We start from the raw sequence: 26,059 nt of genomic DNA, 5'->3' as shown, positions 1-26,059 counted from the left end.
CGCGGACAGATGCAGAGACGTGGCAGATCAGACGCCCGTGTCCCTCACGCAAGCGTTTCTGAAACAGGCCTCGTGTCTCGGGGGGCCACAGCCAAGTGTGGAGGGGCTTCCTGAAACCCACTTTTAACGCCAAAGCCTCGTTTTTGCCAAATTGCTTTTTCTGCACCACCCAAGAGCTTCTAAATGTGCTTCAAAACAGCCGGCTTTACATTTCATCTGAGTGGTGGGTGGTGAAGAACCGGCAGCTCAAGGAGGTTGGGGAGCGGGGGACCTCAGGGAGCTGCTGGCATTGGGCGCAGGGAAGCAACGTGGGAAAAAGTCAACTCCCTTAATCGCTAATTGAAAATGCATAAGCTCTTCAGCCTCAAAGGGCTTAGTTTCCTCATATGTCTGAAAGTGACAGCCCCACCTCACAGGGTCACTGGAGGATTAAATGAGATAATGCGTCTGACGTGTCTGAAACTTAAGAGGCACTCAATCAACTTGAGGTCCCGTCCTTCCTTCCTGGATCCTTTTAAGTGTTAGCCTCAGATGCCGGGGTCCTTGTTCCCGGCTCAACTGGCTCTTCAAACAGTCTTATTAATGCCTATTAAAACGAAACCCAATAAAAGTGCCAATATTTGGTGTTGAAATAATTGATGTAGCAGAGTGAGCCCATGGAGCACCCAGGCAGGCCCCTGGTGCAATTTAGACTCACACCTGGGGGATGCATTTCACAACTGTAATTGCTCCCATATAATTCTTATTAATGTTGTGCTATAATTCCTATTTATTCCACCAGGCTTGTAAATGCATTAGGACTTGTCAACATATTATTTTACACTGTTTATGATCTGTAGAATTATGTCCTTCAGGGTCGTATTGTGCAAAAGCTCAAAATAAATGGCTTTGGGCCTCATTTAAAAAGAGCAAAAGGGGGCTGCTGGTCGAAGGGGTTCTCCGTCCCCGCCGTCTGGAACAGAAGCCGGCAAAGTAGGTTTGAAATCCAGGTCTGAGCAGAGCTCTTAACCTCAGCAGTACGAGGGCCCTCCCCCGCTCCCATCAGCCCTCACTCCCTCGCAGCCTCACAGGGATGTTGGGTGCAGTTACCTGGGGACAAGTGTCGTAGGGACTCGTGTGGTCTTCCGTGAGCAGGACCTGCATTGCAGCACTGACGATTTGCCCGCAGAGCTCCAGGCATTTCTGTCCCTCTGTTCCCTGGCTTGTGATAACCTTCTGTAATTTCAAATTTCCTCATAGTCTTCTCAGCTCAACCTATAAAGAAAAAGATCTGAAATTAATCCCCACTGAAGCATAAATACCTAATGAGTATGAAATGTAGCCCCTCCCACAGATCCTTGCATCAACTAAGCCAGAAAAGCGTAAAAGGAAGGGGCCAGAATTCTGTGCGTTGGAATGTCAGACATAGCTTGTGTGTTGTTGGGGCGGGAGGTGTCTGTCGTCATTGGTTACTTTCGGCTTTGGCCTTGGAGCCTTCCCAGAACCTTTGCAGTCATAGATCGGCCTGCTGCAGGACCAAGTTCAAGTCCTTGCTCAGCTAGTTCCTAGCCACACATTGCTGGGAGGTCCTTAACCTGCTCTCCTAGGCGGGAATTGCAGGCAGCCCAGGACTGTCCTAAGGACCAGCTGTGTTTGCGTCCCCTGGTGCCTGGACTGCCCTCTCCCCAGGCAGGAGGTAGCTGCCTGTCCTGTCACCGAGCTGCTCCTGTCCTGCGGTGTGAGCCTGTGAGGAGGGGACAACTCCTGACAGCCCTTGCGCTCTCTGCCCCTGCAGGCAGCGAGTATGACGAGGAGGAGGTGGATTATGAGGAGTCCGACAGCGATGAGTCCTGGACCACAGAGAGCGCCATCAGCTCCGAGGCCATCCTCAGCTCCATGTGCATGAACGGAGGGGAAGAAAAGCCTTTCGCCTGCCCAGTTCCCGGATGTAAAAAGAGATACAAGGTAAAAACAAAACGAAACGGAAAAGTACCACGTCACTGGCCCAACTGCCTGGATGTGGGCAAGGCCCACTGCAGGTAGCAGCCCTTCCTGCGGAAGGGGGCGCACAGTCCAGGTAGAGGTGCTCCCCGTCCTGTGCTAACTGGGCCTGTGGCCCTCACGGAGACACGTGCCCGGGCACGGGCTGCCACCGGTCAGGGCTGTCCCTGGTTTCCAGGTGGCTGGTGGGGTTTTCCCTTCTGGCCCATGTGGAGCTGCAGGTCAGAGGAGATTGTTTTGTAGGATGACTATACCTTTGATGCTCCTCAAACTCATGTCACATCAGTCAGATTATGAAACGTGTCACCTATTTGTCACCACTTTGAAGTCTTAAAGCCCCTGCTCAGAGCCCTTTTGGAAAAGGTCGTAGGGTATTTTAGCTTCCAGCTGAGGAAGTTCTCGCTCCCTCCCCACCCCGCCACCCCCAGTGGCGTGAAAGGTGAGGAAAAGGGGGCTTTGATATTTTTCTCACCAAACCACCCACTTCTGTGTCCTCTCTGTAGATGACAGAGCGCGTGTGTCTGAGGGCCTCACTCTGGGTCTCATCGGAAGCTGGGGCGCTAAGTTTTCTATTAAGAAAACTCAAAGGGACAAAACAATGAGAAACACTCACAACAATCAAGTATGGGTCCAGAGGTCACTTTTTTTTTTAATGGGCAAACTTTCCCATGAAGTGTTAGCAGCTCTTTAAAATCCAACTCTGAGATAGAAATACAAAGATCGGAAGCATACCTGGCACATTTGTGATAAGCTCATTTACCCACAGCTCTCAGCAGACTGACTTGAAAAACTACACGATAGCATTAGCACTTCCTATATTGCTTTCTCAAACATGTGTCTCCGAACACTAAAAAAATCATCCGTTTCAGTACTTTTTCTATCTGCTACTGATACAAATGGATCTTAAGGTGAGTGGCCTAAGGTTTCCTCTGCTCTGTCCCCTGTCACGGTGTTATCACGGCGAGTCCAGATGTGCTCTGTTTAAAATGAAAACGCCAGGACGGAGATGCACGGATGCCGTCAGGGCATCCCGAAGAGCTGTTCGGGTCTGGGCAGGTCCCCGAACGCGCAGTGTCGGGGGGCGTGCAGGTGGGAGGAGGACGCCAGACCCCCTCGCTTTTCCAGAGGGCAGCGGGCTCTGCGCTGCAGAAGTGGAGAAAGCGTGACGGAGAACGCCGGCACTGCGTCGGGCCTGCCCCTCCAGAAGCGCTGTCTGTCCGTGTGTCACGTAGCGGCATCTCTGTGCTTTGCCGCCACCTCTCAAGTGTCCAAACGCCGTTTAAGGGATGCCTCGCATGGCGGCTGTGTTAACAGAGAGGGCCACGGGAACGACCCAGACTGAGGCTGACCAAAAACAGAACCGATGCCGCACCCCTATTCTGGCTAAAAGACGAGGCGTTTTCCCTTCCCACCTCTGGCCGCTTTCCCTGCGCGCCCTTTCCCCCTGCTCACGGCTATTTTCTTGTCGTTTTTCTTTTGCTTTTGTTTTTCTCGGGCGGCCAGCAGATGTCTGCGTCGGGGTCGACGGGGGCTGTTCGGAGTGCCCTTTCTGCATCTAAGCGAAGCCCGAGGGAACCTTGGGCAGGAGGCTGCTTCAGTCCGTCTGCCGGACGGGACAGGTGCCGGTCCGCGGTCCCGACTCCGTGAGCGGACGCGAGCCTCCTTTCTGGGCCAGAGCGCCCAGTACCGGTGGAGCGGGCAGCGCGAAGGCGTAGCTGCTCACGGAGAGCTCGAGGTGGCCGCGGTCGTGGTCGCCGACGCCGCGGCTCGACTCTCTGCTGGGAGTCACCGGCCAGAGGGCGGCGCTGCTCCCCGGCGTCACCGTGTCCCCCTCATTTATTGTGCGGTCGTCGGCGTGGGTGCCGGTGAGAGAAGGGGTTCGTGAGCGGGCGCGCCGTGGGGTCGGGCAGGGTTCAGAAGTGCTGCCACCTCGTGTGTCCCCAGGGCTGACTTGGGACGTGTCGCATTCCGTGCCCCCGCGGACGGGCTCTCAGCAGCCGAGTCTCACGGGCGCGGACTCGGGATCAGCTCTTCTCAGCGTGTCGTTGGCATTTGCAGAACTGAAAGATGAGGCGTCTGACTTCCCGGACTTCGTGCTGAGGGGGGCGGAGGAGGGAGAGGCCCGGGAGTGGAGCGAAGTCTCCAGGTGGTTCCCCACGTCCCTTCCTTTGCCCAGGTCGCCCCACTTCCTTCCTCGTTCGAATTCCCCTTGTTTCTCAAGGCGCAGCGTCAACGCCACCTCCTCTGGGAAGCCCTCACCGGTTTCCCAGGCTGGCTCCCCACTCATAAAGTTGTCCACATGCCGTTCCTCCCGCTGGCGGGGCACTTACACCTCAAGGCCAAACCCATAGACCCCCCTCAGCATCCAGCACAGGTCCTGGGCACAGCAGGTATCCAAGGACCGAGGGACAGGCAAAATGCATGGGGGAGAGGGCGGCCAGGCGCCCGCTGACCATGCGAAGCCCAGAGCGGCGACAGGGTTCATTCTCCGGGTCCTCCAGGCCATTCCAGGCCCGCTCCCACCTTCCTCCAGACTCCAGGGGCGACAGGACTCCCCACCCTTGTGCCTGGGATGGGCTGAAGCGTTTTGAGGTCTTCTCCTTTGATAATCTTCACATTAGTGTTTAGGATTAACAACATTTTGCCACTTTTAAGAAACAGAAACAGACCGAGCCTTCTCCCTGCAAAGTCGCTCCGAACGAGCCCTCTGCTGCATGGAGAACGCCAACAAGTTCAGCCACACAAAGCAAGCGTGGCCTCTCCTACCGACCACGCCGTCAAGCAGCGCTCCGGCCTCCCCCGAGAAGGGCGCTGCAGCCTCTCCTAAGGGTCCCGTCAGAAGCCTTGGTGGGAGCGTAACTGGATAGCAACTTAGCAGTCAGTGATCAGAACTCTAAGTGTTCGTATCTGTCAGCTCCATGGTTCTCCTAGAAATTTATCCTAAGCACATCGCCGGGGAAGGCACAGATTGATGTACAAGGACGTTCATCACATTCTTTAAAGTCAGCGCAAATTTGGGAAATGATGAATTTCTAACAGTAGGAGAACAGAAGAGAATTCAGCCATCAATCTTGTTTTCAAAAAACATTTAATATGGACGGAATCCAATGTCTCATAGGAGAAATATTGAAATAGCTCAGATGTTAAGCAGTGATTATACCTGTTCCTTTTTTATGCTCCTCTGTGTTTTCTAAACTTCTACAATTACCTACACTGTACACAGGTCACTTTAATAATCAGGGAAGAGACCAGGTTCCTGCCTGACTGGCTGAGAACGTTCCATGTGCTACCATGTCAAGGCCAAGGGGGAGACCTGCATTTCCGCTCTCTGGGGCTGCTGGGGTGTCCTCATGCTGCACCAAGTGGCCTTCAACAGCACTTCCACCACCAACCCCAGCTTCTGTTTTTCCACTTTTCTTCCGCATCCGACCCCCAAGCAACTTCATCCTCTCCTTTATGTAGAACATCAAGGCTCACAGGAAATTGAAAAGTTACGGTTTTTATATCAAGGGCACATGTCACATATTGTATTTATTCAGGCCTGAATACCGACAAAGATCAAATACAGTTAAGGACACGACGGTCCAGCTTGGTGTCCAGATTTCAGGTTTCGTGATTTGATTTGCAGTGGGATTTTGAAGAGAGTCTCTCCACTGTTGCCCATTGACCGGCTCAGTCCCCTCGTGAGGGCAGGCAGGACGTTCCTGGCATGGAAATGAACCGATGCCAGCCTTGCCCAACCCGCCCCTCAGGTCCCGCTCCGTACCCCCTGCCCTGCCCCTTCCTTCAGACCATTGTTCTTCATGGGCAGTTGTCTCTGGACAGTGTCCCCCTCCTTCCCAACTCCTGCACTAAGGAATGAGTGCACAGCAGTGTGTTCAGGTGCTTGGAACTGCAGGGGGAAGTGTGGACCCCAGAATCAGGCATCCCTGCCATTTAGCAGATCTGTGGTTCTGGCTGGTCACCTTCTCTGAACGTCAATTTCATGTGAAACATGAGTATTGAATAAGCCAGTGGACATCAAGTACTCAGCATGGGAAGAAATTCTTGATGCCAGTTACTGTCCTCATTGACAGTGGATTCCCTTTCCTCCAGAGAGCAGAGGGTTTAAGCAGTCCATTTCCAAGTCGCCTGCCATTGTTGATTTTGTTAATATTTTTGAAAGGCCAAACGTCCTAGGATCTCTGCAATTAGGAACTTAGGTGACTCTTTTTAAGCACCTCAGGTCTAAGAACGTGGAAGTTCCCATTGCCACATGTGAACGAACAGATGGGGAAAATCTTGAGTCTGTTTACAGCTTGTACTAACATTTGTGTGTCGTTGAAATGTGAAAATTTTAAATCACAGCATCAAAGAGAAAGAGATGGTATGATAGGGTTGGGGTTTTTTGTTTGTTTGTTTGTTTGTTTTTGTTTTTGTTTTTTTTGAGGTTCTTTGGCCAACCCTAGAAAGGCCACATGTTCCCGAAAGTGCAGTTGGTTTAATTTTTCCCGAGCAATAATGCTGATGTATGGAATTGGCTGTTTTCCTCACAGTCAGACACACAACAGTGTCTACATCCAAGCTGGGAATAGAATACAGAACCTGCTGGAATCTGGGCCTGTCCTTATCTTGGTGAGCTCTGGATCTGGTTTCCTTGTGGCATTTTGCCATTTTTGGTTTCAAACCTTCAATCACCTAGTTATAAAAACTCAGACCTGGAGACCGAGCCTTGATGCTGCCAGAGTTGCTATGCCCTTTGCTTGTTGGTCAGATGCTTCTTAGGTTTTGTGTTCTCCATTTTCTAACAAGGTGTGATGGATCTGGGGCACAAGGGTAGTTGGATTTATAATGCTCCATCTTGAAACAGGAACATGTTTTACTAAACCTTCATCCACAGAAAGGTAGGTGTTGGATTAACATCTGCTGCGCCAATACAAGAGGTATGAAGCAAGCAGATGCAAATTTCTGACATTTGTGAGCCTGTTACTTACTTGGCAACTTGACAGTCTTTCTCTAAGGGTCCTAAAACTATTGACTCTTTCAAGTACCTTAAAACAATGATCTTTCATGGTCACGTGGGTTCCCTGGCTGGAGCTAGGTAGTTCTTGCCTCGGTTGCTCCTGGTCACAGCAAGATGCCAGGTGGGGCTAGGTATACAAGTTGGCTTCTTTACGTGCCTGGGCCTCTGGTGGGACGGATGTCACAGCTGGGGCCCGGCAGGGCATATTTACCCTCCTAATCCTGTGTTATTGCCCCGTCCTCTTCACATCCCACTGCGGCAAGCTCTTATTCCCTCTAGAAGTTGAGTGAGGTGCTTCCTTGACCTGCATGCAGGCAGACTGATGCAGGAGGGACAAGGGATGAAGGCACAGAAAGCCAGGGGCGGGTAGGTGTTCAGAACAGAGGGTCCTTGTGATTCAACTCAGTGGACAAACTTCAGACTGCAAGCGGAGCCAGGAACTGGCTGCTACTGACACCCTTGGGTTCAACGAAGTCGAGCAGGATTCCCTACCCTAGGACTTTTAAAGGATTACTGTGCGCTGTGACTCAGGGGAAAGTAAATAGTAATAACCAATTTCTCCCAGAATAGTGAAGAATGTTCTAACAATTTCACTCAGAAATGTCACACTGTGCTAGGTGCTCATGAAACAGCAGACAGCCCATCCCTGTGCTCAGGGAGCTCAGCAAGCATACCACCTTATGGAGAGAGCAGACAGCGGTGTTGGCACCTTTCCTGGGGCACAGGCCCGGGATCGGTGGGGCTAGAGCCACATAACACTAGGACAACTGCATGTCTCCAGCCTTTCCTGTTACTCCCTCATCAAAAGCTGACCTGGAAATTTCCCAGACCTATGCTCTAATATCACCTCTGCCATTTATTATTTAAAACTCAGCTTTTACCTGGGATTCGCAATAGGAACTGTTTAGCTTGTTAAAGCCGTAGAGTGATTCTAGGCATGGAGTCTCGCGTCCACTGAGCTAGCAAAACCGACTACTGGAAATCCAGCAGGCCAACATGAGGTTCGGAACTCTTCGGTTGCTGAGAATTCCCTAATCTGAAGATTTTTAAAAGTTCACTGTACGTTTGGGATATTAAATAAAAGCAGGGCCTAGTCTGTCCACAGGTATGTGCTGTGGGCAGGTTGTTCCCACAGAGGCAGCAACGCTGACTTAACACAGAATAGAAAATGGACGAAAATTCTAGGTCAGGTAGGGATTAGCATCGGTCGCAGTTGTCAATTTCTATACATCCAGGCAGAGGCAACTGTGCTTCTGCACAGTGAGTCTTAAACATTTTATATAAAACTTGGAAGTCAGTTTTTAGATTGAGGCACATTGGAAATTGCCTTGAGTTAGCCGTGTGTATGAGCCCATGTGCACAGCCCACTGTGTAAACAGCTGCCACCCAGATGCACGCTGAAGTGTTTCCCAGTCTGACAGACATTATGACTCCATCTAAGCGGTGATATTTTTATCTTTTCCACAGAATGTGAATGGCATAAAGTACCACGCCAAGAATGGTCACAGAACACAGATTCGTGTCCGCAAACCATTCAAATGTCGTTGCGGTAAGAGTTACAAGACAGCTCAGGGCCTGCGGCACCACACAATCAATTTCCATCCCCCGGTGTCGGCTGAGATTATCAGGAAGATGCAGCAGTAACATGCTGGTCGTAACTGTGCCAAGAAATCCTCACCAGCAGTTGCTGATTTTGAAAACAGCCACCTTTTTGCAGGGGAAGCATTCAGCAACCCTTTAAAGAATTAAATGCATGCTTTAAATTTTTTCTGTAATTTTGGAATGATGTATCTTTGTAGAGTTAATGATTTTGTACATTTGCACATGTAATCATCATACCCATTTTCATTACTTTGATATAAGGTGCTAAACAAAAAAGCTCTAGGTTCTTCAGCACATTTCCCCCAAAACAAAATATGACTGAGGGCACGTTGCATGTGTTTAGTCCTACTGCAGTGGCATCGACTGGGGGAGGAGGGGCTGGTACTGAGGGTTTTTTCCCCCAAGATTATAATGTGATTGAAGTTTTTCAACACATCAACTCACTATGTTCAAAACCAAAATAACTTCATCATCAAACTGGTTATCATGCCTTACATAACGGAGTTAGTATCTGTGAGTAGAAATACTTTAGGTAATGGAAATATAAATTAAGAAAGAATGTTTAACAATATGCTAAAATATTTTCATATTTAAATTACATAAAAGCTGTGCTTTGTGTTTTATATTATCTTGCAAGTCCTTTAAAACGCTGAAAGTCTTGCCATCTGACTTACCAATTATTTTCGTTATAAATGGCATTTTTGTACAAAATAGTCTGTTCACTCATTAACACAAATTCATCGAGTGCCTGCTGGGTGCAAGGGAATTGATTTATGCCTATTATCTGTAGACCAAGATGCCAGTTTAGTGAAATACCCTTGAAATCTGTTAGGAAACACTTTGAAATACGTGCAAATTTCGTGTGTGAAATTTAGTTCTATCATTCTATCTTCATCTTTAGGTGAAGTTTTGAAGCACTTTGTAGTTCTCTATTGCCAACAGATTTAATGTTTTGTGTTGCCAATTCTTACAACCACTGCCCTAACAAACCTGTGGGTTGCAAATAATTAAAATGCCAAGCACGGTTCAAAGAGGAACATTTTTGTTAAGGCCCCTATTTCCTCTTTTCACTCATTGTGTTTTAGACTTTTTTTTTTTAAACCCTTTTCCTATGACACTGTAGATGTCTGTATTCCCACTGGAAATGTCTGTTTAGCTTTATAAAACAATTTGCCGAAATATGAAATTGAGCCTTATTGACAATTTAAGTGCTTTCTTGCAGCAAGTGATCAAAGAGTGACTAATGTGTGACCCATCAGAGTAACCTACATCTGGACCATCCCTTAAGTTTTTCTCACCAACAATACCATCATGCCTTGAGTGTGTTCTTTTCTCCCAAGTGCTATTCCTTAAACATGAGTTTACCAGTTGCCAAATTAGGAATAAAAATTGCTGAGATGGCCAACTGCTCACAAAATTGGTAAAAAGGAAACTCTCATCACTTGTAAAATTTCTTCTATGTTCCCATTTGATGAAAGTCTTACAGTTGGAAAGCAGGTGTCCCTCCTCGATTTCTCAGACCCTTTGAAAGGATGACAGTTCTGTTAGCCAGATGGGTAAGCTTCTCTATTCATAAGTTGTGAATCTCTCATTATGAGGGCTTTGAAAGTATTTATAAAGACACTGCCCTGTAAAAATTCCCTCAGATCTCTGAAGACTGGTCTTGGTTCTGAATATACAGTACTATCCTGTACATTTAAAGGGTGATCCAGACACGAGTAGCAACTAGTTGGTGCGTAAGGCGGCCCTACTTGACTATTCCACATCTACCTATAACAGACCAAAACTTTTTCAGGCCAACAGTTATTTAGCTTCGCTCCTTCTAGTGCAGGAAACTGCAGGCTGGATCAGCAGTCCAGCAGCTAAACAGTCATTGTGCATGTTAACATTGCTCTTTCACCTATAAAACAAATTCAACTCCTATCTGCTTATTCATTGTGACAGTATTACTAAACAGGTAAGGATGGGGATATTTTGTTATACCGTGTATAGTGAATGTATTGTACTGTGTCTGTGAAAACTGTGCTTTAAATTATATTTTCATATGTTTTGTTGGGGACAGAGCACATCAAGTTTGAAAGTGAGAGGTATTAGAACTGAAGGCAACTTAATCCAAATTCCTGTTAAGAAAAGCTGCTTATAAATGTAAATGAAATCACGTTTAAAATAAACTGTCTCTGACCCAAAATAAACAAATATGGCTCTATTTTCATTAGCATCCATTATGAAAAGCCACCATCAAGTTTACCACAGAAACTAATAGATCCACTCAATGCTGCAGAATTCAGGTGACATGTAGATTAAATTTGTTTTGCTTAGATTAGACCGCATTGTTTAATCCTTAATTTTTGCCTAACAGGGCATCAAAATACAGGAGGCAAAGAGTGACAGAACTATGAGAAATAAATCCACTATTTTACTCAAGAGATGTCAACACCCTCTATCAGTAATGTGCGGACCCACTTAAGAACTTAGTTGAACTCAGCAGCTCAATTAACTATGATCTTCATCCAGCAGAATACACAAGCTCACACAGAACATTCACCGAGACCATTATGAGCCACGAAACACTTTAATTCCTAAGAATATAGATCATACAAAGCATTTTCTCAGACCACAGTGGAATTAAACCTATTTTGAAATCATTACAAAAAAGATAACTGAAAAACACCAAAATCAATTGAAGATTAAAGGAAAGTAATTATAGCTTAGGGCCAAAAACGACTCAAGTTTTAGACTAATGAGGAACAACAGCAGCACTATAATATTGTAAGGTTTTAAGTTAGCATCGTCCATAATTATTAATGCATCAAAAATGCTCCTATCGCAGACTATATTTTACCTGAATATATTCTGCTTGTCATGTAACCTATCAGGTATGACTTGCCCCCAGGTCTGCTATGTCCTAACCGCTGGCATCTGACTGCCTAATACTGTTTTCCCTAGACTCAAAAACCTTCTCTCAAAGGATTCCAACAACATACAGATCCTGCTCCTATAAACAAATACAAGCACATGATGTGTAATGTAGTTCATACACAGCATCCCAAAATGCCACCACACTGAATATTAGTTTAACATCTTAAATAGCTAGTTTGCTTAGGACAGGCTTAAATATTTTCATAACTACAAAAGCAGTAGAATCAAGTAACTTAACATTCATATTATAAAAGAAAAGAATACAGTTCAGAAACTTAAAAAGACAGATGAAAACATGTTCATGATGCTACTTAATGAAAAACCATCACAAATAAATTTGACAACGAAATTACCTCCAAACTGTGTCCTTTTTAATGTTAATGAGAATACTATACACAGCAGAGACAAAGACATTACTTTGATTTGAGCTGACATTACATTTTTAATCACTTACTGAAAATGTTATTTCAAAGTCATACTCATCGGGAAAAATGTGAAAAAGATACGGATACATTCTCTGTGATTTTGTACCACAAACACCAGTTTAGGAGATCATTTAATATGAAAGAATTGCACTCACCTATCTTGTTCCATTTTCCCATTAGATAGAAATACAACTTTAAGATGGCTTAAATATAATCATTCAGGTTATTCTAAAAAAATTAGTCATAAAATTAGCAAAATATGTCTTCCATTAATTCCTAATGCAAACATTTCAAATTTGAAAATGATATTTACTATACTGCAAACATCTCATTCTACATACAGCTCCATTTCTAAAGAGGGTTAAAAAAAACATTTCATGGGCTAAATTATGCAAGTTTCTGTATTCAATGAATTACTTTGCAAGACTGTTATGATAAATTCTTTTTATTACATAATATTTAGTAGTCATGCTCAATCAACAAGGTCAACAGAAACTTGTAAATATTCTGCTACATAACACACAATACATATTTTTTCAGTGCAGTAACATTAAAATAATCCCTGTTTCCTTTAGTCATATAATTTTGCAAACTGGGGAAGATACAAACACACAAGAACTTCTTAAGCAGGTAAGATTTAAAGAGGTTAACGTTATAGTTATTGATAAGCCAAAGACTGACCCTGAACCTAGTAACACCAAAATCAAAGTAGCTCTTGGTCAGAAAAGTGCGGTCGGTGGAGGGAGCGTCAGCGTGATTATCGGTGGTCTCCTCAGTGGTCTACTGGAGAGGATTTGTTTGAAACTGCCTGTATAATTAACTCACAATAAAAAGTAACTAGTCAAAATTTAAAACATTCTGATCAAAATGGGTCTGCACGTGACTCTCAAACTCATGCTGGAGATAGTCGGGAGGGAACTGCTCGCTGCACATGGGGCACACCTTCCAGTGGCTTTCAACGTGCTCTTCAAACTTGCTCTGGTCATAGTTGGGAGGGAACATCAATTCACAGAGGGGACACTTCTTGTGAACATCAAAGCTTGAAGAAATAGAAAAATGAAAGAATTACATATTTCTAATAAATTTCTAACAGTCTTCAGGATATGACAAGGTTACATTTACTAATTAAGCTGATATTCACACTTAACTTACCATCAAAGTCTTCGGCTACCCCAGAAATCTTTTTCTGCTGCCGAATGCTTGTTGCTACTGACAACTGTGTAAACCATTTACAGAAGCCTCTGAATTTACAATTAGATTGGCAAAGAAAAACCTTTTTTCATTAAAATCTCCAAAAAACCATTACATTATGTGAAATGAGGGTAGTAACAAGAATTCTTCAATTAAATAACAAAGATTACTTGTGAACCTATAAAAATTAATACAACTTATAATTTCCCAAGTGTCCTTTCGGTTTAACAACTAAGGGTGTTTGTTTATAGCACTGGTTCTCAAAGACTTCATGCATCAGAATCACCTGGAGGGCATGTTCAGGCACACCACGCTAGGCCCCACACCAAGAGTTTCGGGTTCTGAAAGTACTAGGTAGGGGTCCTGATCCAGGGACCAAAAACTCTGAGAATCATTGGTCTATGTAATTTAAATTCTACACAAGAAAGAAAAATTACCTGGAATCAAAGCAAAAGCCTGTTCCATGCCCGTGTAAATGCTTGCTTGGAGGATCAGGAGCAGTGGGCACGTTCTCATCTTCCTAGCAAAAAAACAATTTTTCAGCTTTTGAGAACAGTGGAACAACGTAAGTTCTTTAATTCACTCAAGCAGAATGTAAATAATATAAGATTACATTTTTTAAATGTTTACTTCTACTGTCATTTAATTGAGTCTTCACAAAGAAAACTTTTATTGAGGATTTCACTATGGATTAAGTCGTCTTGAAATAAACAGCAGCACGAAGTGGAGAGGACACACTGCGCCTGTGCGTGTGAATGAGGCGGAGACCAACAGGGTGTTTTTGAACCAACATGTAGGTGACTTTGAGTTTTTATTCCATAAAAATTTTAACACTGCATCATTTTTCCTATTATTCTCATGTAACAATAATTTGCAAGACAAAATCTTCTTTGACAACATGATATACAATAATTATATGTTTAATACATATGAACATGTGAGTCTGCATGTGTGTGCACCTGGGCATGCACACACACGCAGATCCAGCTGGAAAGCCATGTACCAAAGTACAGGCCTCAAAACCCTGCTATGAAAGAATAAAGTTCAAAATTAAATATGTGATTAACAAATTATCAATGAAGATGCCTGAAAATCTAAATCTGAGTTTGAATCTAAAACACTGAATTTCCATGCCCATATCCTGTGGTCATTTTTTAGAGATCTGTACATGCTACATCAAAAGCCAAAAAGACACTTACATCAAAAGCACTGACATCCAGGAAAGTGTCCCATCTGCTCTCTTTCTCTGAGAGCTAATCTAACGAACAGCACATAAACAGATAGAGCAGGCACCAGTTAAAGTCCTCATGCTGCTGGGTAGTCATGCTTGCCCCAGAGTCATGCTTGCTATTAATGGGCTAAGTAGTCAAGTCTGTCCCCCCAAAAAGTGTATGGTATGAAATTCAACATGAACAAAAGACAAACAGGTGTTTTGGGGGGAGGTAAGTATAATTGACTATTCTGAACAATTATCCCCTTCTGAATGTGAAAGGGGTGAGAAGCTTTTTTTTTTAATCCCAGGAGAAAATATTTTTTACATTTATGATTCCCTTAGACTATAACTGGACAAAATAAAAAGATAAATAACTCTGAGACATTGGAAAAAATAAGTACTTTATAGACTTCGAAACTTAAGTCTTCAAGTAATTCAGACAGCTTTTAAATCTAAGTACAAAGAAGAAAAATGATATAGCTGAATCTGCTTAAACAACTATTATCAAATGATAATGAACAAAATTTTCTCATTCTTTGAAAAAAAAAGACGAGAACTCAAAAAATACAATAGTATTTCAGCATTACATCACACATCTTTACATCTTAAAACATGACTACATCTTTAATGCTGATTTTTAAATTTAAACTTGTGCAATCAAGGTATGTTAGGTATATTTAAGAAGGCAGAGAATCGTATACTCCATCTTATAGACAGATTTCTACCCAAAACTACTAAAATAATCAAGTTTTAGAACTCAAAGTTGTCAACTCAAAGGAATTTTGAATATCAGGTTTTAAAGTGCCGAATACCCGGCATTTTAGCTAAACTGCTAAAATAATTATGTAAGCACATTTTTCTGGAAGTACCATACTAAAATTTATGAATAATTCCAAAAAATTAAATTTTTATAGCATTTTAATCTCTACAAAAGTCTGAGCTACCTCACATTGTTCATCTATCTTTAGACCCATCAGCACAATAACTGTCTATCACAAACTGGTTTTTAAGCAAAGGAAGCAAGCTACAGTAAATTGCTCTATTTGAAATTTAAAAACTTCTCATTAGATGCACAACTCAAAATCTAGTCTATAAAAAAATTTTTTCTTATAAAGGTATATAACCAGCTTGAACGTCTCAAACAGTATAAAAATGGATAACTCAATCATCAACAAGGTAAAGAGACAACCATCCAAATGAGAAAATATATTTGCAAGCAACACCTCTGATAAGGGCCTAATATCCAAAATATACGAAGAACTCATATGACTCAATAACAACAACAACAACAAAAAACAAACGATCCAATCAAAAAATGGGCAGAGGACCTGAACAGACACTTCTCCCTAGAGGACATACAAATGGCCAACAAACATCTGAAAAGATGTTCGACATCACTAGCTGTTAGGGAAATGCAACTGAAAACCACAATGAGACACCATCTCACCCCTGTTAGAATAGCTGTAATCAACAGGACAAGTAATAACAAATGCTGGAGAGGATACAGAGAAATAGGAATCCTCATCCACTGCTGGTGGGACTGCAAATTGGTACAGCCACTATGCAAAACAGTATGGAAGTTCCTCAAAAAAATAAGAATTGATCTACCATATGATCCAGCAATCCCTCTACTGGGTGTTTACCCCAAAGACTGGAAAACCCATATGCAAAAAGATAATTGCAAACCGACATACAGAGCAGCATTAATCACAGTGGCCAGGACATGGAAGCGACCAAAGTGTCTTACAATAGATGACTGGCTAAAGAAGCTGTGGTACATATTTACAATGGAATATTACTCAGCCATATGAGATGAAATACTGCCATTTGCAACAACATGGATGGACCTTGAGATAATCATGCTAAGTGAAATAAGCCAGGCAGAAAAAGTTGAAAATCACGTGGTATCACATGTGGGATATAAACCTAAAAGCAACAAACGAACAGGACCGAGATTCATGGACATAAACTATAGACTAGTGGTTACCAGAGGGTAGGGGATGAGGGAGGAAGACAGGGTAAAGGGGGTCAAATATAGAGGGTAGAGATAGGGTGAAGTGGGTAAAGGGGATCAAATATATGGTAGCCGAAGGAAAGTGAACTCTAGGTGGTAAACACACAATAGAATATATAGATGTCAAATGATAATGTACACCTGAAAATTATATAATTGTATTAACCAATGTTACCCCAATAAACTTAATTTTAAAATAAATAAAATGGATTAATCTCTTAGACAATAAAATAGGGTTAATCTTACTGAATTCAAAATGCAATCATGATTGTAAGACTACAATTACCATATATGATACAGCAATTCCAATTCTGTCTATATGTCGAACAGAACTGAAAGAACTGGAACAGATCTATCTGTACACCTATGATCACAGCAGCATTATACCCAAAAGGTAGAAACAACCCAAATGATTATCAATGGGAGAATGGATAAACACAATAATCACACGCACCAAGGAATTACTTAGCCTCAAAAAAGAAGGAAATTCTGACATGTTACAACATGGATGAATCTTGAGCCCATTATGCTAAGTGAAACAGGCCAATCACAAAGACAAATACCATGATTCCTCTTATGTGAGGTACCTATAGTAGTCAAATTCATAGACACAAAAGATATTCAGAAAGGGGAATGGGGAGTAGTTTAATAGCTATATCGTGTTTCTGTTTTGCAAAATATAAAATGTTCTGGAGTTACAAGACAATGTGAAAGTAATTAACCCTACAGAACCATACATTTAAAAATGGTTAAGATGGTAACTTATGTTATGTGTATTCTACCACAATTAAAAAAAAAAAAGCAATAATGATCAAAACAGCAATGTACAAATACACTCAGGAGCTAATGTCTGAGTTACTCCACTTGAATCACTGGATCTAGACAATGGGAATAGACATGATCAGCATCTTCCAGTCTGTGTTGTGAAGAACCTTTGATAGCAACTATTAACTGAAATATTTAGCTGTCATTCAAGAGTAATGAAGTCAAGGAAGAAAGGTCCGCCACTTCATAAAACTTTTATTAAGTTGATAATTATTATTTAGTTCAAGAGCATTCTTTAGGTAATGTATTTGCCAAGGCCGTAGTCAACACATAAGAGAAAAAGAGTACCAATGACTCTGGGTAGATTTATATAAAACTAGAAAATAGTTCTCTCTCTCTCCCTCGTAACTTAGTAAATTAGTCAATATTCCTCTTTATGAGATGTTGCTACTTAAGCTCTGCCATTTCTAGTAATATATCACGTCGATAAAGGAATATCATTGAACTATAAAGGTATTAGAAATCAAACACTTTTGCAAGATCTCTATTACCTTGTTACTTTTCTTCGTGTTCAAAAAATTAACTTAAAATGGACCAAAGACCTAAATCTAAGAGCTAGAACTATAAAAGCCTTAGAAGAAAAATCTTCCTAAACACTGCATCAGGCAATGGTTTGAGATATAATATAAGCAAAAAAAATAAATTTGACTATCAAAGTGAAAACCTTTTGTGCTGCAAAGGATACCACCAAAAGAGTAAAAGACAACCCACAAAATCAGAGAAAATATCTGCAAGTCATATACAGTGCTCACTCCTTTTCCACGGTTTCAGTTACCCGCAGTCAACCAGTCTGAAAACATTAAATGAAAAAGTCCAGAAATAAATCATTCACAAGTTTTACATTGCATATCATTCTGAGTAGCAGGATAAAATCTTGCTCTACACCCCCCACTCCCACCCCGAGACAATTACATCCCTTTGTCCAGTGTATCCATGCTGTATATACCATCTGCCCATTGGTCACTTAGTAGCAGTCTTGGTTAGATCAACTGTTTGTGCTCAAGTAACTCTTATTTTACTTAATGCCATATTCACATAACTAATATTTTATTATTAGTTATTGTTAATCTTACTGTGCCTAATTTATAAATTAAAATTTATCATAGGTATGTGTGTATAAGAAAAAACATGTTGTATATATAGGGTTCAGGACTACCCCCATTTTCAGGCATCCACTGGAGGTCTCCCTCAGATAAGGGGAAACTACTGTTATCTGATATGGGACAAATAATCCAATTTTTACATGGTCAAACGGCTTGAATAGACATTTTTTTCAAAGATAATATACAAATGCCAACTAGCACATTATTTAAAGATGCTCAACATTAATAGCCATCAGAGAAATGCAAATCAAAACCACAATGATGTGCCACTTCGCACCCACTAGGATGGGTTATAATCAAAACAGAGAAGTGTAGATGAGTATGTAAAGAAACTAGAACCCTTATACACTTTACGAAAGTAAAATTATGCAGCCACTGTGAAAAGCAATCAGGCAGTTCCTCAAAAGGTTACATAGAGAGTTACCATCTGACCCAGTAATTCAACTCCTACATATAAATCCATATGAACTAAAAACGGTATTCAAACAAAAACCTGTACATGAGTTCACTGCAGTACAATTCAAAATAGCCAAAAGGTAGAAACCACCAAAAAGTCAACCAACAGATGACAGGATAAACAAAATGTGGTATATATACATACAGTGAATATTCAAAATTAGAAAGGAATGCAGTACATTCTTCATGCTAAAAAATGTGTACATGCTAAAGCATGGACAAATCTTGAAAACATTATGTGCTAGCTAAATGAAAGCAACCAGTCACAAAAGACCACATGCTATATAATTTCATTTATACGAATGTCCGGAACAGGCAATCTATGCAGATGAAAAGTAGATTAAAAGTTCCCTGGGGCTGGGGAATAAAAGGGGGGAAGTGACTGCTCAAGGGTACGGGAATTTTTGTGGTGAGGAAAATGTTCTAAAACTGACAGTTGCACAGCTATGACTATACTAAAAATCAATGAATTGTATACTTTAAATGGTGAAGTGTACGGTATGTGAATTATATCTCAGTAAAGCTATTATCAAAACTTACTTTTTTAAGATGATCTGAACTTAAGTAGTTTATTAGGCACAAAACAATTAAATGCATTTTTTTAACTAAAATCATTAAATCACAAATATTTAAATAGTTCCTACTATATAAAAGGCATTGTGCTATATGGTATAGAAAAGGCAAAAATCATCATTAAGAAATTCCAGATACAGCATTAGCTGGAAATATGTATTTAAACAGTACAGAATTTAATAATTCATCCTGTAATCCCTTTGATAAAGTCCAATTTATCCATGTTTTCCTGTGTTGCATGTGCTTTTGCTGTCATATCTAAGAAACTATTGCCTAATCCAATATCACAAAGACTTTTCTTTTTTTTTTTAATACTTTAGCCCTTATTAAGGCTCAACTTAATTTTTAGAGATGGTAAGAGGCAGGGGGCCCGATTTCATTCTTTAGCATAGAGATATCCAACTGTCCGACACCATCTGTTGAAGACTACTCTTCCCCATTGAAATGTCTTGGCATTCCTGATAAAAATAAATGCACTGTAATTATATACTATTTTTATAAACAGAAAACATATTGGTTATAATCAAAATAAAACTTTTAAATAAGACAACATAAAAAATGGCAAAATTTAAGAAAGGCAAAAACTCAACCACCACACCATGACAAATGAGAAACAGGCCTTGATTCAAGCTGTGGTTCCCAACAATTTTAGAGTCACAGACCCTTTGAGAATCAACAGAACCTCCTGAGAATAAAAGCTAAAAAATCATGAGGAAAAAATGTCTAACAACAAAAAATTGTGTTCAGTTTCAGGATTCATAGTAAGCGACTCACATGAAAAGCTGTAAACAAACCAAACATAAATAGAATGTGTGAGCCTTACTCAGTCTTTCGGAAATGAAAGGGAGAGGAGTAAAGCCAATCCTGGTGGAGTGGAAACACTGAACAGAGGTATGAAAACATGGGTAAGCCCATGTCCAAGTAACCCAGCCTTGGAGATGGGCTTAGGAAGTCCAGACCAGTGCAACTCAAACGTTACTGAGCACATGATCACTTTAAGATTATGTTAAATGCAGTCTGATTCTCAGTAGGTCTAGAGTGGCAGGTTCTGCATTTCCACAGACTCCCAGGAGATACCTACACATTGGTCCACAAACCATAATTTTGAGTAGCAATGGTTTAGACCAATGGTTCTAGAAAACTGTGGCGGAGGCTATGGCACCACAGCAAAATGACAGGAGTATTATGGGTTATTTTTTATTTTCTAAGTTAAATATGCTGAAACATTCCACATTTGTCACATAACTCATTAACAACTTAGTTCAAGACAACTCAGTTTCAACATTAGATAGTGCTACATTCCTTTCGAAGACATCTTATCTCTGAGAAGCTTGGTTGGCAATCCTTGCTAAGACAAAGCATGTGCCTTGTGAAAATCAATGTGAAACAGGAAATGAAGGTGGCTTATCCTGTCTGATTCCAAGGTTTGAGAAGTACAGTGATCAACAATCACACACATCCCTTAGTAACTGTGGTTATTTAAGCATGGAATAAATATAAATTTTCAACTCACGTTACTTTTTTCAAATGGTTATTACAATTACTAGTTAATTATTAAGTATTTCTTTTGGCTTATGGGGTGCTATAAAAAAAAAATTTACTGAGATGCTAAAGGTGCCATGAACTGAGACAGTTTGGGAACCTCTGCTTTAACCTATTTGATAAGTTGACAGGTGGTTAAAGACCACAGCTTCTACAGCCAAACTAATGAGGCTCAAATCCTGGCTGTACCCTTACCAGCTGTGTGATGGGAAGCAAGGCAATTCATTCATCTCTCAAGAGAGAGAGTAATATTTCCTACTTCTTAGACTGCTACGAAGAACAAATGAGTTAATATATTTAAAGGGCCTCCAGTCAAGATGGTATAGAAGGTGGATGCTCTGTCTCATGACCACACTAAAATTATAACAAAACTACAGAGTAATTATCACTGGGAGTCGCCTGAGGTCTGGCTGAAGAGAAACCCTACAACTAGGGACAAACATAACAGGTAACCTCAAACCAGTAGGAGGGGCAGAGACATGCAATGGCCCAGTCCCACAAGCACAAGTGGCAAATGAGAATCAGGAGGATTATCTTGGCTGCAGAGCCCCCTCCCCCACCTGAGGAGTGAGGGGTCCCAGCTCCACGTGGGGCTCCCAGCCCAAGGTTCCAGACTGGTAAGAGAAGTCTCCACAACCTCTGGCTGTGAAAGACAGCAGAGGTTATGGCTGAGTGAGATGGAGGGCTGCAGTAGTCACAGACATTCCTCTTAAAGGGCCTGCACCCAGAGTTACTCACTGGACTAACTCGCTGAGATCCAACACTAGGGAAGCTGCTCCAGAAGCACCAGGGACATATGGAGAGACAGAGCTGCCGAGCTTTAGGGCAAGGGCTGGAGGGGCAGCTTTCTCCCAGACAGAGGTGTTGGTAGTTTCCCTTGTTCCTTTGTTGAGTCCTCCCCACCTCCTAGCCTGGGGACACAGGGGCCACCATATCTGAGCCTCTATCAACCTGGATTAACACAGGTCACTCCACCCAGGTGATTCCCTGAGACTCTGCCCCTCCCAACTTGGTGGCCCACCCAAGATGCTGCCAGTGGTTTATTCCATACAAATAGGCTGCCTTGGCTCTTGCTGCACTTTCCTAAAATCTCTCAAAAGCTCACAGAACCCAAAAAGAACATCTGGCCTAGTGTGCCCTATACCTCTTGCTGAGCAGTCCCCAACCCTGCACTAGTGGCAGCCGGCCTAAGTTTCTGCCTTGGCCTCTTGAGGCACCTATATGCCCAGCACAGGTGGTAGCCATCTCTGCATTACTTGGTGACTCTTACAAGGTGGCCTCAGAGGTGCACAGGCTGCTGCTGAACCTGGCCTACAGCCAAACCGTTCCCAGGAGGCCCTTGGGCCAGCCCACCCAGTGGCCTGCTTTGACCGGCATGCCACAGCAACACCCAGTACTGCATCTGAGGAGGACACACCCAAAGGGCAGACTGGACAGGCACCAGAGCCCTGCTAAAGTGAATCCTGCTTCATAGGGTTAGCCCCTCATCGGCCAATCCTCACAATCAGCCCAAGAGTCAATCCCTCCCATCGACATGCAAACAGCAACCAAGGTTCAATTAGAACAGGAGGGCACACACAAGGGACACTCCTTGAGCACCTCGCTCAGATGACCAGGGAAGACTGTGCCACTGGACCCCATAGGACACCTACTACATTAAACCACTCAACTAAAACCAGGACCCTCAGGAGCCCTATCTAATACACAGAAACAAACACAGGGAGGCAGCCAAAACGAGAAGACAAAGAAACATGTCCCACATGAAAGAACAGAGCAAAGCTCCAGAAAAAGAACTCAACAAAATGGAGACAAGCAATCCACCAGATGTAGAGTTCAAAACACTGTTTACAAGGATTCTCAATGAACTTAGGGGAAGAGAGTAGATGAACTCAGTGAGAACTTTAACAAAAAGAAAACATAAAAATAGAGATGGAAAACATAAAAGGGAACCAGTCAGAAATGAAGAATACAATATTTGAGATGAAGAGTACATTAGAGGGAATCGACAGTGTATGATGGAAAGGATCGAATCAGCAATTTAGAGCAGCAGTCCCCAACCTTTTTGGCACCAGGGACTGGTGCTCCTATGAGAGTCTAATGCCTGATGATCTGAGGTGGAGCTGAGGCAGTGATGCTAGCGCTGGGGAGTGGCTACAAATACAGATGAAGCTTTACTGGCTCACCCGCTGCTCACCTCCTGAAGTGTGGCCCGATTCCTAACACCTAACAGACCACAGCCCAGGGGTTGGGGACCCTTGATTTTAGAGAATGAGGTAGTGAAGGACACTCAATCAAAACAGAAACAAGAAAAAAGAATTCAAAAAAGTGAAGATGGTTTAAGGAGCCTCTGAGACAACATCGGCATAACAACATTTGCATCATAGGGGTACCAAAAGCAAAAGAGAGCCAAGAAATTAAAAAACTATTTGAAGAAATAATGATAGAGAACTTCCCTAACCTGGTGAAGGAAACAGACTTCAAGCCCAGGAAGTTCAGACAGTCCCAAACAAGATGAACCCAAAGAAGCCCACACCAAGACATATCGTTAAGTACAAAGAAAGAATCTTAAAAACAGAGAGAAAAGCAATTAATTAATTACTTACAAGGAAAATCCCATAAGACTGTCAGCCAATTTCCCAACAGAAACTTTGTAGGCCAGAAGCGCCTGGCACAAAATATTCTGAGTCATGAAAACCCAGGACTTACAACCAAGATCACTCTACCTAGCAAAGCTATCATTTAGAATCTAAGGACAGATAAAGAGCTTCCCAGACAAGAAAAAACTAAAGGTGTTCATCATTACCAAGCCAGTATTACAGGAAATGTTGGAGGGACTTAAGAAAAAAAAGTATGAATAAATAATGGCAATAACACATATCAACAAGTACTTCAAATGAAAAAGAATTAAATGTTCCAATCAAAAGATAGGGTAGTTGAATAGATAAGAAAACAAGACCCTTACACAGGCTGCCTATAAGAGACTCACTTCAGATTAAAAGACACACACAATTGGAAAGTAAAGGGATAGAAAAAGATATTTCATGATAGATCTAGGGGGTATTGTGCTAACTGAAGTAAATCAGGTAAAGACAAATGCCATATTTGTCTTTCATGTACATGTGGACTCTAAAAGAATAAAATTTTAAAAATAGAAACAAACTCATAGATACAGAGAACATTTTGAGGGTTACCAGACGGAAGAAGGGTTAGGGGGTGGTCAGTGAAAAGGGGGAAAGGGATTAAGAAGTGCAAACTGGTAGTTACAAAAGTCAAGGAGATATAAGGTACAGCATAAGGAATATAGTCGATCATATTGTAATAACTATGTACAGTGTCAGAGGGGACTAGGTTGGAATGATTGCTTCATTATATAGATTCTAATCACTACGTAGTACACCTGGAACTAATATAATACTGTATGCCAACTATAACTGAAAAATTATTTTAAAAGAGGGCTAAGCATTAGCGGGCAAATAGAGCTGTAGAAATGTTTGCTGCCATCACCATCATCATCATGCTAGTCATTGCTACTGCAATTATTAGGTAAGAGGAAGTTATAAAAGGCTTTTGATCTGCTTGTTGCCCACAGTTTCTGGTGAAGTGAGGAGATATGGTAAGTGTCTGACTGGACTAGGCTGAAAGAGTAGGCCACCTCAACCTTGACTCAAAGATACTGAGTCCTGTGGCTATTAATCACTCCCAGGGCAGAGAACCAGAGAAAAGAAACAGCTTGACTCAAATCTGCTCTCTATACTCTAAAATTACTTACTAAAATACTTCATTTGCAAGTGATTTTTTGTTGTAGAGACAAGAATTTAAAAAAAAAAAAAAAAGGTCTGAATGTACATAAAAATTAGTCTGTCTGATGTGAAAAATCTTCTGATTGCAAAATGCAATTGCCCAAGGTGTGTCCATTAAAAAGCCCTTCCATCTCATTACCAAATCTAAGCATGTCAGCAAATGAGCACAAGACTCTAACACTGCTTCTCATGGGTTTGCAGCAGGGCAAAGCACACAGATCAGAAAGAACATTCTGCTAATTAAACTGAAGCAGATGACTATAGAAGAGAGGGGCTTGTCACACATAACATCTGTGCCAAGAATGATCAGATTAAATATGCAAAATGTGAAGTGAAGGTGTGGAAAAGCAGTAAAATGATACTCTAGGCTTTAAATAGGCTACAAAAGTTCTGACAGTTTTCCTAATTATTCCCAGTAATGGACACAGGAGGCCAAAAGGCAGGAGAGAGAAATACATTTTTCTCCATTATGGGTGTTGAGCACTAGGGCTAACATCATGCCTGTCTGAACACTGATCAGTTTCTGCAAAGGTTAATAGCAATTAAATGCAGCAAACTAGATTAAATGAGAAACAGGTCATGATACCACTGTACTTGCAAAGAGCACGATAAAGTATTTCTTTTAAATTTATCTTAATGCACAGGAAATCCAAAAAGAGCTGCTATGAGCAAAAGAACTTATTTATTAAATGGTAAAGCTCTTAAATGAAGTAGAAATAATGACATGCTACACAAATTCAATTATCATCAGTATTGTGTTGTCGAGATTAAATACTAACAATGTCTAAAGGAGAACTTCCCTGAAAAAGAATGATATATACATTTCCTTCTTTTTCTAGCTGAATAAAGAATCCACCTTAAAATTTCAAGTGGGATATAACTGCTAAAATGAAAAGATGCACAATGAAGCATAATATTGTCAGTAACACTATGCTTCTTCCAGCCTACTATATTTACATCAGAAGAATATAGTAAATTACTAAGTGATAATTAAGATTAAACCATCTGTGACTACAGCCAATACTATACTGTATATTTGAAAGTTGCTAAGAGAATAAATCTTATATGGTTTTGCAACAAGTGGGAAAAAATTAACTAAAATGGATGGTAACTAGACGTATGGTGATCATTTCACAATATGTACAAATACTGAATCATTATGTTATACACCTGAAACTAATATAGTGTTGTTATATGTGAACTGTGTCTCATTAAAAAAATTTTTTTTTAAAGATTAAAGTCTTAATATTCTGAGGTCATTCTCCAAACTTGATATTTTACTTTAGTATATAAATCCTGAAGTGTAAATATGAAACATATTAATGGTTGATTTTTCAAATTTAAATACAAGCAGGTTTTTCTAAAAATCAAGTAAGCAATCACGTGTACACACAAACACGCACACTCACTCTTT

At 41.7% G+C, this 26,059-nt stretch overlaps 2 protein-coding genes across 3 annotated transcripts in view; one reads left to right on the top strand and one right to left on the bottom strand.

Moving 5' to 3' along the window:
• Positions 1-10,780, top strand: part of JAZF1 (JAZF zinc finger 1) — a 300,556-nt gene extending 289,776 nt beyond the window's left edge. Inside the window, exons 4-5 of the mRNA XM_039862621.1 lie at positions 1,775-1,944; positions 8,450-10,780. Of these exons, the coding sequence (XP_039718555.1) occupies positions 1,775-1,944; positions 8,450-8,626 (347 nt within the window). The 3' untranslated portion in view covers positions 8,627-10,780. The remainder of the gene's footprint in view (positions 1-1,774; positions 1,945-8,449) is intronic.
• A 357-nt stretch (positions 10,781-11,137) lies between these two features.
• Positions 11,138-26,059, bottom strand: part of TAX1BP1 (Tax1 binding protein 1) — a 68,085-nt gene continuing 53,163 nt past the window's right edge. For both annotated transcript variants that reach the window (XM_039862619.1, XM_039862620.1), the window contains exons 17-18: positions 13,557-13,639; positions 11,138-12,967 (exon numbers count right to left, since the gene is read on the bottom strand). In XM_039862619.1, the coding sequence (XP_039718553.1) occupies positions 12,766-12,967; positions 13,557-13,639 (285 nt within the window). In that variant the 3' untranslated portion in view covers positions 11,138-12,765. The remainder of the gene's footprint in view (positions 12,968-13,556; positions 13,640-26,059) is intronic.

Source organism: Pteropus medius, unplaced genomic scaffold (genome assembly GCF_902729225.1).
Source record: "Pteropus medius unplaced genomic scaffold, Ma_sr-lr_union100, whole genome shotgun sequence".
Classification (NCBI taxonomy): Eukaryota; Metazoa; Chordata; class Mammalia; order Chiroptera; family Pteropodidae; genus Pteropus; species Pteropus medius.
The sequence above is the reverse complement of the archived record's forward strand: the minus strand, read 5'-3'. Positions and strand labels throughout refer to the sequence as shown.